The sequence below is a fragment of the Tympanuchus pallidicinctus genome, unplaced genomic scaffold, assembly GCF_026119805.1.
Source record: "Tympanuchus pallidicinctus isolate F22 unplaced genomic scaffold, pur_lepc_1.0 scaffold27, whole genome shotgun sequence".
NCBI classification, from domain to species: Eukaryota; Metazoa; Chordata; class Aves; order Galliformes; family Phasianidae; genus Tympanuchus; species Tympanuchus pallidicinctus.
The window spans coordinates 7,618,218-7,637,289 of NW_026294744.1; the positions used below are offsets into that span (position 1 = coordinate 7,618,218).

General features: G+C 36.9%; 1 protein-coding gene across 12 annotated transcripts in view; it reads right to left on the reverse strand.

Annotated features, from left to right (window-relative positions):
* ABCC9 (ATP binding cassette subfamily C member 9) overlaps nt 1–19,072 on the reverse strand; it is a 71,876-nt gene that overhangs the window by 16,822 nt on the left and 35,982 nt on the right. For 10 of the 12 annotated variants that reach the window (XM_052690686.1, XM_052690691.1, XM_052690690.1 and 7 more), the window contains 13 exons: nt 18,611–18,716; nt 14,866–14,904; nt 13,117–13,218; nt 11,745–11,829; nt 10,317–10,397; nt 9,228–9,365; nt 8,594–8,719; nt 7,925–8,021; nt 5,985–6,232; nt 4,869–5,017; nt 4,644–4,713; nt 3,706–3,863; nt 169–261 (listed from right to left, as the gene is read on the reverse strand). In XM_052690686.1, the coding sequence (XP_052546646.1) occupies nt 169–261; nt 3,706–3,863; nt 4,644–4,713; nt 4,869–5,017; nt 5,985–6,232; nt 7,925–8,021; nt 8,594–8,719; nt 9,228–9,365; nt 10,317–10,397; nt 11,745–11,829; nt 13,117–13,218; nt 14,866–14,904; nt 18,611–18,716 (1,492 nt within the window). The remainder of the gene's footprint in view (nt 1–168; nt 262–3,705; nt 3,864–4,643; nt 4,714–4,868; nt 5,018–5,984; nt 6,233–7,924; nt 8,022–8,593; nt 8,720–9,227; nt 9,366–10,316; nt 10,398–11,744; nt 11,830–13,116; nt 13,219–14,865; nt 14,905–18,610; nt 18,717–19,072) is intronic. The other 2 variants (XM_052690695.1, XM_052690696.1) reach the window with 1 other exon arrangement.

Below are 19,072 nucleotides of genomic sequence, written 5' to 3' on the forward strand. Positions count from 1 at the left end.
AGCGCATACACAAGTGTTTAGAGGTGTAGCAAAACAATAAAACAAACCCTGCTACCCTTTTATAAGATTGTTTAAAGTCTACCAAGTCAAATAAGTTGGCCTCTGATATGCTTCAAGCAAGCTACATGAGTTAGAGCAGAACACAAGTGTCTCTCTGATCATTTTCACCTGAATGCTCTGATAGTGGTAAGGCCTTCAGCTGTTTCAGAGAAGTGACAGAGTAATGGTAGCTGGGTGCTGTCATCAAGTTCCTGGAGGTCCCTGGGGTAGGAAAACAGAACAGCAGCTGTTACATCTCTGTCCATAGAAAAAGCACAACAGTCATATAGAAAAAGGACAACAGTCAACACTTTTTGTATTTTACATATTCCTCTCAGAATTGCACAAGTTACAATTTCTATAGTGAATTTCTATAGTCTGGCACAGAAATCTCACATTTCTCTTTTGCTACAGAGGACTTTTGCAGACGACACCAAATTGGCAGGAAGTATCGATCTGCCTGGGGGTAGCGAGGCTCTACAGAGGGATCTGGATTGCTGGGCTGAAGCCAATGGGATGAGGTTCAACAAGGACAAGTGCCAGGTGCTGCACATAGGCCACAGCAACCCCAGGCAACATTAAAGTCTAGGGGCAGAGTGGCTGGAAGACTGCACAGGGGAAATGGACCTTGGGGTATTGGTTGATGCTCAACTGAACATGAGCTGGCAGTGTGCCCAGGTGGCCAAGAAGGCCAATGGCATCCTGGCTTGCATCAGAAATAGTGCTGCAAGCAGAAGGAGGGAGGTGATCATCCCTCTCTACTCAGCACTGGTAAGGCTGAAGTACTGTGTTCAGTTTTGAGTCTCTCACTGCAAGAAAGACATTGAGGCCCTGGAGCGTGTCCAGAGAAGGGCAACAAAACTGGAGCACAGGCCTTATTGAGGAACGGCTGAAGAAGTTGGGATTGTTCAATCCTGAGAAGGGGAGGCTCAGGGGAGACCTTGTTGCTCTCTATAGCTACCTGAAGGGCGGTTGTGGTGAGCTGCATGTCAGCTCCTTCTCTCATGTAACTAGTGATAGGACTAGAGGAAACGGCCTCAAGTTGCACCAGGGGAGATTCAGGCTGTATGTTAGGAAATATTGCTTTTCCAAAAGTGTGGCCATGAGCTGGAATGGGCTGCCCAGGGAGGTGGTGGAGTCACTGACCCTGGAGGTGTTCAAGGAATGTTTAGATGTTGTGTTGAGGGACATGGTTTAGTGGGAAATATTGGTGATAGGTAGGTGGTTGGACTGGGTGATCTTGTAGGTCTTTTCCAGCCTCAGTGATTCTGTGATTCTATGAATCACATCCCAGCCATCTCCATGGCTCCAGTCTTTGGTCATAGCTAAGCTTCTTTCGTCAGCAACATCAGCAGCTCTCTCCTGGTAAAACCCTGCTTTCAATTATAGCCAGCAACTAGCAACTTTTACTCTCAAACATTCTAGTTTAATATAATTAATATAATCAGCTCAGAACAATTGAAACTTCATAGTACATTATTTGTGGCTCTTAATCTTGAAACAGAGCTTGTATATCTTCAAGCTTGTCCATTTCATTGTAAGCATATCACTTGGCCTGACAATGATAATGCTTTTCCAAGTAAACCTTTCCTCACTTTCAGTATCTGTAAATACAAAAACATGCTGAACATAAAAAATGGCAGAGTATAACTGATCTAATTGTAGTGTATTTCAACGGCTGCCCCCGTGGTTGAAACAGAGATCGCACCAATAGGGAAAATATGTGAATGAGAAACCTCCTTATTTTCAAAACCTGAATGCAGCAATGGTGTTTAAAAGTTCCAGTCTCCCGGAACAGGAATGTTTTCCAAGGCACAGAGACAAATACATCTTTCTTTAACACACTACTGTTGGCATACCAGCCAGCTGTAGAAGTATAAACAGAAGAGAGGCCAGAACATTAGATATTTAAACTCCTTATTAAAATACTACTATGTTTGCACACTATATTAGATAGGTCAGCAGAAATAACTGCTCCATGATGCTGAATGTTACAATATACAGAACTGAATTTGCTGCTTATGTTTTGGTGACAAATATGCTCTATTTCAGATTTATAATGGAAAATACACAGAGGGTTTTGAGAAATGTAATGGAAAAATACAAGAAAGAGTCAAAGTGCTGTAAGAAATACTGTAAATATTTGCATTTCTAAAATTTAGTGAAGCTTATATGTCTGGAAAGTACTGCATGCAAGTATGTTATAAATACTGGACTAAGCTATTAATTCATCCTCCATTTCCCAGGAATATATTTTCTACAAATAACCATCGCATTTATTCATTTCTATCATGAAGTGAAAGAACACAACAAAAACTTATATGCCTTACAAATGATTTAAAATAATTTCATTTAGAAGCACTTTCAAAAAAGCAGTTGCTGATGCACATTTTCCCAGAAAACTGTAGGGAGATAAAATGAATGAGGTTGTTATAGACTTGCAACTGCAGAGCCAATGGATGCATATGTGTGTGTGTGCTGACATACAGGGGTAACCAAATTCTTGCTGGCTTGTATGTTGCAGCTATCAATATAGCTTGGGGAAAAACCAGGTCTGGAGATGGATGGAAACACAGTGAGGAAAGAACAAGGCTTACACCAAATCTTAAACAAATTAAGCAAATCATTTCAGAAATAAACAGTTTGTATTTTATCAATTCTGATATTATGGAATTTTCATTTGAAAAAAACATCCTTGGAAATTCTGAGAAAAGCTGGAGACAAGTAGGCTACAGTGAAGCTAAATTACTGGCATGTTGCTTTATGCCCCTTCTGATGCACTGATTTAAAAATCGGAAATAACTGGCACAATTCTTTTTCAGGCTACCTAATAAGAAATCAGCTGTATTGGATCACTCTCTGGAAATCACTCTCTCTCTTAGATGGATGCTACAGAACAAGTTAATGCTTTACCATGTACCTCCTGTGGATACAGGGTCTGCAGTGACAAATGCTGTCTCATAGGTCATTATGGCTTCCATGCATTTCATGTCAGCAGGCACCTTGATGTGCATTTTTAAGTATCAGAAAATGGAGTAAAGTCAGCCAGACGTCTGGCTGATTAAAAAAAGAAAATGAAAACAAGAAACTTGACTGAGTGAATTAAAGAAAAACCTTTGAATGACTTGCTTAAGATGTGTTAATAAACTACATATTGGCACTAAAAACAGAACTCTGAGGCTCTTCTTGCTGAAACCATGTACTCTTCAGAACCAGCCAGACCATTCTGAATATGAGATGTTGCTGTAGAGTAGAAATGGTGTCCTGCAGAATTTTTTTCCAATATAAGGAAAAAGCAATGACTGACATTAATCCAGAAAGTTATTTTCCATTCTCTACTAACTCTCAAAAGATCAAAAGCAAGGCTTTGGCCATCTGTAAGCTGTCTCAGTTGACTAATAAAATTCATGTTCATTGATCTCCATAGTGAATAATGTAAACAACTGAAGCAACTAGTTACTTCCTAAAATGCTGTATTTGACATCAAGTCAGCTGGAAATATCCTCTAACGTATGGCTCAAACTCACACCTCAGAATCAGATGCAAGACACTATGTTCACTATCACATTTTATCCCATTACTTGTTCCAATAACTTCACATTCCAATACAGTTCTTATGTATCAACTTTATAAAAGAAATTTTCGGGGCAGTTTTTTAATACTTACTTGGAAGCAACTCTGAAGTATTTCTGGATGAAGTAAAATGCTATCCCAAGGGGCACAAGGGCGACAAGGAACCATGGAGTGGCATATGAGATCATTCCAATGGCTGATAGGCAGAGTAATGTGGACCGGGTAAGAGACTCCAGGGTAGGAGGAATGTGCTAGAGCAAAAAGAAAAAATGTATAAGACAAAAACAAACAAACAAACAAAACCGTAATAGTACCACTACATGCTTTTTCCTATTCAGTGCCATAGGGAAAGTGGAATGATATTTCTATAGGTTCACTGATTCTTGCCTCATACCAGGAGCCTGTATGTGCAGAAGTAAAAAAATAACTTAGTAGTTCTTTCTATCTAGAGGTCAGTAGTCCAAAGACCATTTCCACCTCAATTATATAACAGAGAAGAAAGTGAATATTGACATATAAAATATTTAGAGAAACAGCATACACTTTCACAGAACCTCTCAATTTTATTTCATGTTCTCATCACTCTTATATTCAGGATTGTAGCTCATCCAAATGTTTTGATAAATAGACATAGTGAAAGTATCCATTCCTTTAGCTGAATACTCCAAATTCATATATGCTACTGCCACAATGGACCATCTCCTTACCTCACATGTACTCCTCATAGTAAAAGTAATATTGTATTTTCTGTTTCCCTGATTTGAACCCCAAATCTGGTATTTTGCTAATCCAGATCTCTTAACAGAAGCAACTAGTCTGTTTTTGAAGAAATTAAGAACTAAGATCTCCTACTGCTTTTAATTACTTGCATGCCCTCATTACTACAAATATGCAAACAGTTTGTATTTTGAATTTGTCTAATTTCAGAGCTTCTATTTTCCCTCATTAATACTTCAATGTGTCTTATTCACTAGCTAAATGAAAATTTACAAAGCCAAGATATAACAAATAGAATATATTGATACGTCTACCTGATCGATTATATTTGTATCAGCAGAAAAGCGATTTAGAATTAGCCCCAGTGGAGTCATATCAAAGAACCTGTGGAATAAATTCAAAGCAAAAATGTTATCTGATTTGGAATTCCAGTTTTGGATAAAAGTCTTGGTCAGGCAGAACACAAGGCTGTGTACAGACATTTTCTATAGCTAAGCAGTAGAAATAAATGTGCAGGGGGAGCATTATTTTTGCTATACCTGATTGGTCCAAGGATGATTTTATTGAGGAGATTATGATGTAGATTTTTGGCTGCTGTGAGGCCCATCCACTCCACGGTCAGAGACGTGATGAGGCATAGGACAATCCCTGCTCCAGAGAGGATACTGAAGACAGCTACATGGTAAGTCTAATAAAATGACAAAGACATCAGTCATAGAAGTAAATGCAAGTATTTTTTCTGCTATGAAATTCCCAAGGTGTTGCTCTGTGGAACTACTACCTTGTACTAAATAGCTGATCTGTCACATTGCAAATACTTTCTGATTATATTAATATCATTATGGGGGAAATAAAAGAGTTATCATGAAACTGAAATACATCAAGTTCACATATTTAGAATATCTGGCAGTTGCAAGATCTTTCAAACTACGGATAAGTATCCTTCACGACCTTGAAGTGATGAAACTATGAGAAGATAGACTAGCTGGGTAAATACAAAAGTATGCAAATGGTTAGCCAAGGAACTCAGACAAACAGAGCAGAACCTTTCACAAACTGAGGCACTGAGGAGACTTTGGAAACTTCCACTTATTAAATTCAAGCACTACTAAAATTCCCAGAGCAAATTCTCAATTAATCTGCCAGGGCTATAACATACTTAGGACTTCTAAAAAACTAGCAAATGGATTTTAATAAGATATTTATAGACTAGTCAAATTTACAGCAATAAACATATCCTAAATAAGTAGTACATCTTAAGAGGTTTTTTTTGTTTTTTGTTTGTTTGTTTGTTTGCTTGTTTTTTTGGAGGGACATAAGTGTATAGTCAGTACTTAGAAAAATGGAATAATTGTCATAGGAATTAAAAAATCCAGATGAAAAAGTTTAGTATGAGATTGCTCATTCTTCAACCATTTTTTAACCTCAAACATGCTTTTGGTTCAATTTTATCATTTTGAAAAGACTGATAAAATTTGAATTGCCCTATATTTTTGCATAATTTATTCATTCATTATATCTAATGATTGATTTTATGATATCTATCTGTCTTTCCAGTCCAATTGGTTTTGAGATAATGGCAAATAATTACTTAAGAACATTTTCTCTCTCTTTTTAAAATTATTTTTTTCAGTCAAGCTCAAAGTATGACCCACCTTTTCTGTGCTCCGAACATCATCAGCATTCATGAATTCACTTGCATTGCCCATGGATGTCCATGTAGCAAGCCAATAATCTATAGCCACTATAACTGAGTGTTTCAACAACTTTGAGAAAATCATCAGAAAGAGCAAGAAAAATCCTCCAGAAGTTAGATATCTCCAGCAGGTTTTCCATGGCATCTTTGTTCTGAGCCTCAGGACAGTTGACATGTTATCATCTTCATCTTCTTCCTCTTCTTCCTCTGTGACTCAGATATTTTATCAAGTTAGCTTGGATTCAGTACAATTATATATGATTTTACTGTATGTGGTTGACATTTTTTTCTTTGAATTTTACTTCTTAATGGCAAAATTCAATTTGTCATTTGAAAAGAGAAAATGCTCTGGATGTATCTTCTTAAGACTTCCCCTATACTCTTTAAGTAATCTATAGACTGTCTTTGGCAAGTGACAGTCTTGCTAATCAAATATTTTTATAATTCTAGCCTTCAGTACTGACTGTATTGATAGTAGAAACTAGAAACTTATCCAACCTGTTCTGCAGCTTTTGTTGTACTGTCAGTAGAATTCTTCGGGTTATATGCAAGAGTACAGAAAGCTCACTCAAGTTTTCCAATCAAGAGGCTGTGTCATCTGTTGCATTAAGGAACTCTACTCTTATGTTATTTAGATGTACTAAAATTTTGTCTTTTTAAAAGAGCGTAGATTTAGGATTAATGTTTCTTCTAGGCCTTACCATAGACTGTATAATAGTTTTCGTATCATCACACAATTGATGGTAGACTCCTGCTATGGGAAATATATATTTCATATGTGCACAAATTTTACATTTTATATTTTCTCAAAATAAAAAGAAAATGCATCTGACAGTTTTTCCAGGCCACACTTAGGAAAGAGAAATGATTACCTGCTCTTGCTTGATAGCTGTAAACTAACAGTAAATGCAATTCTTGGCAGCCTCAAGCTGAGATACAACTGACATCTGACTTTGAACATTAAAAATGAATCATCAAGTTTTTTCTTGAAAGTTGTTATTACTATTACACACTTTTGAAGACTGTATACTTCTTGGGACACAGAGACTTCATATACTTTCCCTAAGTCTCATATTAAGTATGGATGACCTAGAACTTATTGTCAGGTTATGTTTTAGCCCTGAAGTTACTGATGTGTGTTTTATATTCTTAATGATGTCTAATTTTTGTAGACATTCTATGGACTGTAAGGACATAACTTTTGTCCCCGTGTTTTCTATCTCATTCCACAAAGAGACAATGGCTTCCAGTTTCTGAGATTAGGTTGCTGGCAAGGCTTTCCTGCACAGAGGAGCTTGAAAGTGACCTCAATTTAAACTCCTCCAAGTATTCAACTGATAAAGTGTACTGATGATTGCACATAGTAAGAGGTGTTCTGCTCATATTTGCCAAAGAAATAAGAAGACACCGTAATATTTCCATCTCAAGGAGTTTGGTATCCAGCTCTGCCTATTGCTCAATGATTGGGATTCTCTTCAAAATGCAGCTGTCCAAGCCCCAGAGACCTATGACCTAAATGGCAATCTATCATGAATTTTGCCAGATCAAACACAAGGACACAATAAAGAGCCTGCAAATAGCAAATCTGCATTCTGCAGTCATTCCAGCCAACATTGCCATGAGACTCCCTGCGATTAATGCTCTTATTAAGAAGAAGACTGTAGTTCACCTTTTCTTTTACCTGGCACCATCCAATTGTTTCAAAAGTAATTACTCCATTTACACCTGGTGTGGCATCTCAAGGATGTTCTCGATGGGTTGTGTTGCCTGCTGCTGATATCCAGTCACTCTCTAACATCTTCCTATTTTATTGCTATGAACTTCTGGATTTGGATATTCAAGTGGGAAGGCAATTATGTACATGTTAATAGAATAAATAAATGAAATGATAAAACATACCTTCATCTTCATCTTCCAGTTGTGCTTTGGATTCCCTGGGGTACATGGCCCTTCTAAGAGTTTTTCTCTCCAGAGTAGTCTGGTCAGCTTCCATATCCTGTAACAAGAAAACTTAAAGATATAAATAAGAAACAATATAAATAAGAGAGCTGTCTGCCACTGTCTTAGCACTAACATTAACCTCAAAGAGACTTTATTTGGACCAGTTAGGCCACAGAACACAAAGGCACAGTATTTTAGAATTTATCTTTTAGAAAATCCTTCTTCGACCACTTTATTCCTTCTCTTTTCCTTGCTCATTCTGGTATGACAAAACCTTTCAAAATAGTTCTTAGGGAATCCTGAATGATTATGACAATAACAGAACATAAAGCTAAGAAAGAATTTAGGAAAGCCCTTAGTCTGCCCCTTGCTGAAGTAGATCAGTCTGGTACAACATTCCAAAAAGACGTTAACCTAATGTGTTCTTAAAAACCGCTCATGATGGCTGTACCACACACTTCCCAGACTATCTATTCCATTCCTTTAAGCTCCTCACAGTTCATGTATTTTTCTCTTAGTCCCTAGTTTAAAACTTGCTTCCTGACATGTTAAGGGTTTTTTTTTGTTTGTTTTGTTTGTTTTTTTAATGAACTGAAAAATATCTCTTTGCCACCCTCGCCTGTTTACCTTTTCCAATTCTTGATCTTGGCGATTCATCAAAGTTTTCCAGTGTTCATAGAGCTCAATGTCATTGTTTTGGATATCCTTTAGAGTCCCTTCCCTAAGCACCATTCCATCCTTCATTGCTATGATCTAGGGGAAAAAGCATCCAGTAAGTCTACTCAGCAACATATATAGCATAATCACTGATGTGAATCCTACCAGAATGTCTTAGAATCGGTGACATTACCATTATGCACATTTTGGTGTTCATTGTATTCAATATTCAATAATAATTTTTAAAGTTTATTGACACAGCCCAAAAACTGAAACTTCTATAAACCAGTCTTATCTGTACCTGTAAAAAAAACATGGATAAGCCATAATAAGTTATAGGCATGACTGCAATTGAGTCACAATTCTCTGGTGGCTTCATTAAAAAAAAAAAAAAAAAGTAAAAAAAAAAAAGTGTTTTTTTCTATTGTAAGATCCATATTTTGTAATGTTGCAGTTAGACACATGATACATAGAAATATATAGATATAGAACTAAGGGGACACTCTATTACCAAAAGCAATAGTGGAGTTGTTAAGCACTTACAGTGTTAACTTCAAATGTATGTTGTCCATTACCAAATCTGCATCATGATATCTTTCCTTACCCAATCAGCATGTGGTAGATACTGTAACTTATGCGTCACCAGAACAAGAGTCCTCTTGTCTTCTTGAAGAAACTTCAAAATTCCTTCCTGCATTAAATGATCACTTAAGTGAATGTCCAGAGCAGAGAATGGGTCATCCTGCAATCAAATAAAAAAAAAAAAAAATAAGAACAAGGTTTTACAAAATGCGTATTTATAATTTCAATAATCCTTTTAAAGTATAAAGTATTTGTCATTACTAATATTTCAACTTTTTCTAATAACTAAGACCTAGTTAAAGGGCTGCAGGATGAAACAGTGAGCTAGAATCCATTATTCTTCAATTCATAGCAATAGATTCATTTGAGTTTTTGTGTCTAGATGTCTGCAGAACTGGTGCCACACCAATAGCGTGGAGTAAACCTAATAGGTAGATCAGAAGTTTCAGGTAGATCTGAAATTTCCCATTCAAATTTGAAACTGCTGGAACCCAGCAACTTTACCTGTTAAGGTAAAGCTGAGTCAGTAACTACACTAATTTCACCCAATCTAAACTGTAGGTTTGGTTGGTCCTGACTTAGCGTGAGTATGAGCAGTAATAAAATAATACTCAGATGTGCAGATGCTTCTCTAAGAAGAAAACCAAGCCCTGCATGAACAGGAGCCTCCTAAAATTTCTGGCATGCCCTGGAATTATTATCAGAGAATGGAAAATCTTCCTGAATCCACAGAGTTCTGCAGCAGACTGTTACACGCTCAGTCTGTTTATAGCTCAGAATTAGTTGCATTATGGTGCTTCTCCTTATACAGAAATCCTGCTGATTTCAGCAGGATTATGTTGATACAAGGTACCACTGTGAGTGAGTAAAAGACAATACGATCTCCTCTAGTGTAGATACCACCTCCATCAGTCTCCCTCTATCAATATGTTTTGATATTGCCTCTTGGTGGTTTTTTATCTCTCATCCCCCATAAGTTGTATTTTTAGTAAAATATAATTCCCTACAGTTTTCTAGAGCTAATGTAAACTTTTCTAAAGGTAAATACAAAGAATGAATGACAGCTTCATTACGAACTATTCATGTTCCATATGAAAAAGAAAAATCTTACCAAGAAGACAATGTTGGTATTCTGATAGAGTGCTCGAGCCACACAGATTCTCTGTCGTTGGCCACCACTTAAATTAATCCCCTAATGATGCAATAGATCAGAAATACACAACTGTGAGTAAACATTATGACAGAAATCAGAAAATGTGAGTTTTTAACAATTATACAGTTCCAATAAAAATCAATTGGTGAGTTAAATTGCTAATCCTATTGATAAACAAACATAATCCTCCCATAAAAGTCAAAGAAAAAATGACTATTAATCAACTAATCTTGGATAGTTAATAGTATAATTAATATGAATTATGAAGAACTTCTCTAAGCACAGTATGCTTCTTAGATTGCGAAATCCAACTGGTGCTAGCATCAAATTCTGCAAGCAAAACTTGAGACTGTGATCAAAATTTCCCCTTGGAGACAACTGAAAAAGGAAAAAAGACTTTCAAAATGTTGTTTTAAATGTCAAAAAAAATAAAAATCAAAGTGCAGCTATTTAAAAGGAGCACACTAAGATTTTTTTTCTCTGTTTTTCAAGAGTTTCTCAACCATTAAAATGGCACTTTTGCTTCAAGCATGTCTACCCTGTAGTTCAAGGATGAAATACCTACCAGTCATGCACAACCCTGAGCTGTTAGTAAACTCACTAGTTTTTGTACTGAGACCTGTGCTGTAGGTGTACGGGACTCAGTCATGTCTAGATGCTCAAGTATTTAATAAATGATGCTCAATCAAGCTTTATATGGCCATGTATACATTGTTGGGATACCAGAATTAGCTTTTTAAAATAAACTCATTCACACATATTCAGACTACAGTTGATATGGGCTTGCCAAGATTTTGGGAATATAGCCCTTCTGACTTAAGATCAGTGCCAAGTAACCCTATTTTTCTGTAGAACTGAAAACAGAGTATAAATTTCATGTGGTCTTACAGCAGCAGCACTCTGCTATACAAACACACTATAAAAGGGCCATTTCCCCCCTCATTTCAAAGTCTATTTATTCTGTTACTGATGGCTAGAGATGTAGGTTTGTTACACAGTGAACAATAAACACACTGAAATAACTCCAGTATAAATCTTTCCCAATTTTCTTATAAAATCTGCACAAACCTATTCCCTTGAGGATCTCTGCTTTCCACAGTGTATCAAAACATGCAGTGTAGTCATTCCGTGGCACAACAAAAAGCAATATATGCAAAATATGGAGGCAAAATATGATCTCTTGAACAAAAGACATTGTTTAAATTTACATCTGTCCTCTCCAGATAAGCAATTACAAAACAATATTGTCTAGTGCCATAACACCTTTCTCAGTGTCATGACTCCGAGACCACTGTACAGACAGTGTAACACAGAACAGATGAGTAGCATCAGGAAGACTCTTCTTAACACAGACTAAGCAAATATGAAAGCCTTCAGGTTATTTACCCTTTCTCCAATTTCGGTCTGATCACCAAATGGTAGTAAGTCAATGTCAGGCTGCAGAGAACACGCATCTGTAACAGCTTTATACCTATAAAACCAATATGATCATTACATTATTTAACCAGCCACTTACTTCATTAACACAAAAACCCTCCAACTCAAATTTCCTGCTAAGTTGCTATGGCTCTGTGATATTTGGATAATTGCAAAAATAAGTAAGTCATAAACACTGTAAAAATTAACATACATATTTATTGGAGATCTTTATTGGCAAGTTGCTGTTTAAAGATTCAGTTACTTCAATTACTATGTTCTTCCTTGCCACTGAGCAGTTTTGTTGGACTCTGGAGTATTTGAAGGCATTTTTCAGTGAGTTATTTTTCTTCCCCTTTTAGGTGCCTCTTCATTAGCTTCAGTGTGATATTAAAGGGCAGAGGATCCTTACAGTGGTTCTGATCTTTCCAGAATCAGAAAACCACTCAGAAATATTTGAAATTTGTTGTGAAGTTGCTAGGCTCAGGTCAGAGATCAGAATATTTGAGTGGTGTAATTCAGCTTTGCCCCTTTGATATGAATGAAGTTAGGCTGATGAACTAGCTGAAGAATCTAGTCCCTGACATTTTGGAAGCTTATTTGGATTTTGAGATTTTTCTTAACTTTTATAAATGGGAATGGAACCAAGCAGCTTATCAAAGAAAACACTGAGAGGAATGAAATGTATTTTTAAGAACTTAAAACAAAGCGAGTATTGCTTTTGTTTTACTGAAGTCATTTTTTCCACTGCATTTGTTAGCTGGCCTTTTTGGAAGGACATAAGACACAAGTACTCGTCAGGCAGAACAGAAACCACACCTCAGCTTTTACATTCCCTTCTCCTGTACTTCTTTCTATAGGAAGAATTAAGATTATTTCCTGGAGGCACCCTATCTGCATTTGTGCACTGTTTTTGTGAAGTGAGTGCTCCATCAAGCTGATCACAGCAGGATAAGGACATAAATTCCCTGGAAACATGCCTTTGGCAACCTCAAGCTCCATTAAAAAAAAAAAAAGGGAAGGCTGGATAAGGCCCTGGACAACCTGATCTAGCTGTGGTGTCCCTGTTCATTGCAGGGAAGTTGAACTAGATGGCCTTCAGAGATCCCTTCCAACTCTAAGGATTCTATGATTCAATGATTCTAAAAACACGTAAGTTTAGCTGCTTGAAAAGTGTACATATGGCTTCTGCTGTATCCACGAGAATGTCTTCTGCCATGTGATTCCTCACACACATCTTAGATACACACTGCCAGAAGGAGAAGCCAAAAACCCTTAAAGGGAGCACTCAGAGTTTATTGTTTGTTTGTTTGTTTTTTTCTGTGACTGGTTTGATATTTACCTCTGTTTATTAAATGGACTCCCAAAGATAATGTTTTCCTCCACTGTTGCATTCAGTAGCCATGGCTTCTGAGCTGCATAAGCCACTGAGTATCTGTTTTTACTGTAGATAAATAAAGAGCATTAGCAAAAAGCAGAGCACCCACATTATGAAGTGTCTGAGAATCAGGAAATAATAAGTGTTCATAAAAAATACAGAGAAACACATAGATAAAGCAATTGTTACAGAAGTGAAGGGAAGAACTGCAAATGAGATGCTTTTGTTAGGGCAGCACCCACTCTCTCCCCTAGTGGCACAGTCTATATCCTATGTTATCCCATGTACTTTATTTTACTACACATGGCTGATACCTACCTCAATTGAGTAAATGCAGTTTCAATCCAAAAGAGGATTACAAATATTCAGAATAATTAAATTATCACAAAAAAAAAAAAAAAAAGAGATTATTTCTTTCTTTTCCTCCAACGTTAGAATAGGTAATGAAAAGGCATTGTTCAAATGTAATCAGTATACTTGACTCACTGCTTTCTGAAGTTTTAGATTATTGTACCAGGCTGTGCATATGAAATACAGATTTTTTTCAGGTAATATTTTTTCCTCTAAGTCTGTTAGTTGCTCAGTGACTGACATGGTACTGGTAGAGAAGACAGTTCAATATGTTCTTGGAAGGAATCATTAGGCATGACTGGAATCATTGGGCTGATGATTGGACTTGATTATGTTAGTGGTCTTTTCCAACCTTAATGATTCTATGTTTCTACAGTTACAGTATCCCAAGAACTCAATAGACTTACTTTTCATTGGTTTTAAAAGCCTCATAAAATATGTAAGAATATGAAAATTCTTTATTTCTGTCTGTTTTGCCTATGTACTGTGGCTAAAAATTTTGTGAATACTAGACATTCTTTTGATATGCTGAGATGTGTGAGGAAGCACTGTTAATGGCTTGTAAATCTAAACACTTATCTTTCTTTGATTGTATTGCTTCAAACCAAATATTTGATGTATCCTTGAATGTAAGTGTCTAGGATTTGCTGTTGAGAGAGAGGGTGCTAGGGTATGAGTAATAGCTGGTTAGAAACAGTCAGTAGTACCCCAAAATTTTAGCAGTTCATAGGCATTCAATATGGACTAGCATGAAATATGTCCTTAGGACAGTCAGATATCAAATAATGGTGTGGGTCCCAACCACAGCTACCTGTGCCACTACTTGTTTATCACTGATTAAGCTTGCCCTTCTTTTAAAGCTGCAGGCCATCTCACAGAAAGCAGGGCTGGAATCACAGGCTAACTTCAGGTAGACCACAGCCAGCTCCCTTTGCACACCGTGTGCCTTGCTTTGTCACACAGCTGTCAAACTGGGTTAGCAGCAGCACAAAACCCAGTGCTGAACAGAAGATATGCCCACGTGGGAGGGTACACATAATGATGACTTGTATCTTGAGGCCTTATCTTGTGAGATACGGAGCACAGTGAACTCACAGTGATGTTGAATAAGAGCTGGAAGTGCTCAGTGTCTTTCAAGCAAGACTTTGGCCTTTCTGAAGTGCTGGACTTCAGACTGAGGTAGTGGTACAGTGGCTGGAAAAGATCGGGATCCACCGGATTTAGCACAATTTGCCAGTTATTTCTGTAGTAAATGATTATCAACAGGAAGGAAACAGAGATGGCTGGAGGGTACAAAGATGAAAGTTTGAGGAAATTCTGAAAAATGAGCGCATTATGACACACTAAAAACAGAGATAATACCTTCTGGATGCTTCAGAAGAAGGCTCAGTTTCATTTACACTGCAAGTTATGGCAAATGACATTTAGTAAGCAGAAAACACCAAGACTAGCTTATTGTGCAAGTTTTATATACAGGGGAACTTAGTTAAGTACAAATTTTAAGAATAAAATATCAGTTTTCGTGTATGTGTGTTTTCTTCTTCTAAAGAGAAAATAAACATGGTTCAATCAAAGGCATAGAGTTTTTGGAAATACTACAGCTTTATATCTATTGTGCATAGTGGTTTAACAGGCAAGCTATGTTGTTAGAAAACACATTAAAAATGAAAAATGTGTCTTACAGTCTGTTCAAACTGACATTGTTAATGTTGCATACGCATATGAAAGGTTGACAAGCAATAAACTAGTTCCTCCATACTGTTCCACCAATGACCCGTGGAAGCTGGCAACAACTCTAATGTCAGATTTCTTCTGGATCAAAGAGAAGCTCTGCAGATAAAATTCTGCAGGGTGCACATGACACGTTTTTGCTTTTGAACCAACACTAATTTTGAACTGGTTTGTAGCAGAGAGACTGCATCAAGCTCCACACAGCACTGCAGCGTCTAGACTTTTCTTAAGAAGTCAGCCTCTACTTCTTAAGGATTTGATGAATGATTTTGCAGTGTTCTGTGCCCATTAATTGACTTATTAACGGTGTCAAGGGCATGGAATGCCAGTCAAAAGAGTTCTAGACCAGCAAAGATGCTTGCTGTCGGGAATGATGGCACATCGCTGCAACTGCAAATCCTTAAAGAGTAAGTTTATGCCAGGTGAATGGAAATTGGCTAGAGAGAGAAAGGACTAAGAAAATGATATTGTTGTGTTATTTGTCTCACTTAAAACAAACTACTGAATGAGCGAAGCAAACAAATCCTCTCTTCCCAAATCTACAAACCCTCCACGTGAAATACTTTACTACTGCAATGGAAATGTCTGCTAGCCTGCTGGAATACCATAACTGCAGCTGCACTTATAAACGGAGGATCCAAGTCTTGTAGAGGGTAGAAAAATTCTAATTCTAACCTTATTGTGACAGACTCACACAGTAAAACATCTTTCCAAAGTGCCAGAACTGACACACGTTGCTTCATGTGCTGCACATCAGCTCTCTAAGAACTTTGATAATTTAGGCTTCTTTAAGTGTGCAATCACTGTGTTTTCTTCATGCACCAACTGCCACAAAATATGTTAGATTAGCCCTGTTGATTATCTCAGAGGAGTCAGAGAGACACAAAAGGAAACACAAAACAGATATTGCTTCATAAAAGTTGGTGTTTTATGATAGAAGTTTCACACCTTCTCTACAGTGGAAAAAAACTTAAAGGGAAGCAAAAGATGAAGACTAATGAGAGAATAAAGAGAGATCAGAAATTAGGTCAAGCCAAACAAAAACGAAAACCTAGACTTCCTCTATTAAAAAAGCACAGACTTTTATACTTACAATAGTGCATTAAAATAGTGGAGAAGGATAGGGATAATGCTTTCATGAATGCATTGGGGATGACTTCAGAAGTAAAATTTAAGAAAAAATGGGCACAGTCCCTACAAAACCCTTACAATCCCTTACCAGCATTATGTTTGCCATATGTTCAGATGGCAACAGAGCATTCAAGCCTCATGATGGACTTTCACAGTAATGTATTGCAGGATTGCTCCAGGATTAACAGCGGCCGAAGTCTGATACATCATTACTATACTGTATTGTTACACCTGAATTCACCTAGACTGCACTTCCTACCTGGATCAATAGCTACATTATTCATGCATGTTGAATCACATGGAGAGGGATCTAAGGAAGTAAATAGGACCTTTATTATGATTTTGTAAGGTATAGGGTCCACTTACTCAGGTAAATAACTGAGATATTAATCTCCCTGTCAGGCAGTCTGAAATTATCAGCAAAAACCATGCTTGCATCAGCTATGACACAGTACCAAGTCATAGTTTTCAATGAAAAAGATACTTGGTAAGGCTTGAGATGCTTGCAAAAACTTGAGTTACTCATTTGGTTGTGTGCAGACTGATGCTATGATCCTATCCTCTTGAACATTGTGAAGCTTCAACATTATTTCATATTCCTTATGCATATCTTTCAAACACTGCTCTATTTCTTTGGTCTAAGATTTCATATCCTTCCATAGGAATTGATCTGAGTCTCTCAAACACATATTAAAAAACAGTTGTGGGAATAATTGTTATGTATGCTCTTCTGATTTCTCTTTTTTTCTTAACTTACAGAGGAAAAAAATCCACCTCATTGTGAGGTCAATGTTTCCATGGTGTATCTCAAAGAAATTAACCATGGCAAGTCACATATTCTTTTTTCATCAAAGCTGAAATTTGCATGTGGCTGCACTGAAGTTAGTCTTGCCTTGGCTCCAACTATACCTATTACTCCAGTGAGATCATATGTTTAGAATAGCTGACAGTGAAATATGGCTAGAGAACAAGAAAATGGCATGCATGCTAACACAGGAAAGCAAAAATATCCAGCTTTCAACATTGCTGTAAGAAAAAAGATGATGACGCAGGTTACTTACTTCAATATGGGCAAAAATAATATTGGTCTCTGTGACAAAATTCATCCTTTCAACTGAAAGAGCTATTTAGGAAGAGTTTGGCTTGGTAGATTCAAGGAAACAGAACTGATCTTTAAAACCAGAGAAAAAGTCTTGGGGTTACAACACATCTCTACAATAACCTCTGTCTAGACTATGCTGGAAAGGAGGTTGCTGTCTCCCATAGTTTTCATTCATTGACTCTAAATCTATGTAGAACCAGAGGCCTGACTCCATCCACAATTCCCTCCTCAGCAATAACTTTTTCAGAACCTTTGCTCTTTAGTATTTAGCACCCTCAGTCTGCTTTCTGTGTGCATACTGTGAAGAGTAGCACTGAATTAAACAGGAGAGGCTTGGGCAGATATCAGGAAGGGGAGACAGCATTCCTCACATTTTATTATTTAATCCTTTTTTTTCCTTCAGCTAGCAAAGTGGTAAAGTAAGCCTTTCCTATACAGTACACCAAATAATACCACTCAACTAAAGAAGCTCCAAACTGTAATTCCCTTACTTATGTATGTACAGATGCAGCATAACAAAGCTGATTTAACAATCTAGGTAGGAATCCAAATCAGAGCATCAGTTTTCCTTTCACATTGGTTAACTCTACCATCCCTCCAATGCTTCTTGAAGAATCTCATTATTTGCACAACTTGCATTGAAAATATTATGTAAAGTGTTACTAGACAACAAACATTTCTGATGAAACACTACAGATATGAATTGCACCTTATTGTTCTTACTTCATGTTTTTTTGCAACAAGACTTTCTTCACATATAATGACTACTGTAAATTAGAGCTGACTGCCATCACAGAAGGTGATTGGATAATTTTCTGTTCTTTCTATGTAAAATAGTCTTTCTACTCAGGTCATCTGCTAGGGCTAGTATACTAGATACTAATTACCAGATTAGATTATTTCTCTTCCTAAGGCACCCTACTTTATCTGCTCTGACTTTGCTCTACCTGCTCTAAGCCATGAACAAAACAGCAATGAAAAGCTTGAGTTTGCTGATGATGTTTTTCAGAAAAGATCTAGGTAATGTAAATAGATATTTCTTTAACAAGCAGTTCTGAGACATGAAATTTACATTTCTCACAGCAAAATCCAACTTCTCCTTCTTTACTGAAAACAAACAATTAGTAGTTATATAATACATACTTGCTCCAGTGAACTTTTCCTTCCAGGGTCTGCATCTCTCCTAATATAGCAAGGAGAAGTGAGGACTTGCCACAGCCAACTTGACCCACAATCATTGTCATCTGACCTATGATAATGATAAAAAAAAAATTAAAAAAAACACAACAATAGAACAGGAAAAAAAATCAATTCTTCTCAAGTCTACAAGACATAGCTAGATCCAATTCTACAGCACATGAGATTGTTAGCATCCACTGTGTAACCTGGCAACATTGCATCAATTCATCTGTGATATTACTTTAATGGAAAATACAAGTACACACTAAGCTCCAAAAGGATGAGAATAATATTTGGACACATACAATCTGCAACTGAAAGATCCTCTATTTTTTTCTGCTTTGCTGTACTATTCCTTCTTCCCAGCACTGCTTTCCTACCTGCAGTTCTTTCCTACAGTGGCATTAGGAATTTTACAGCATTCAC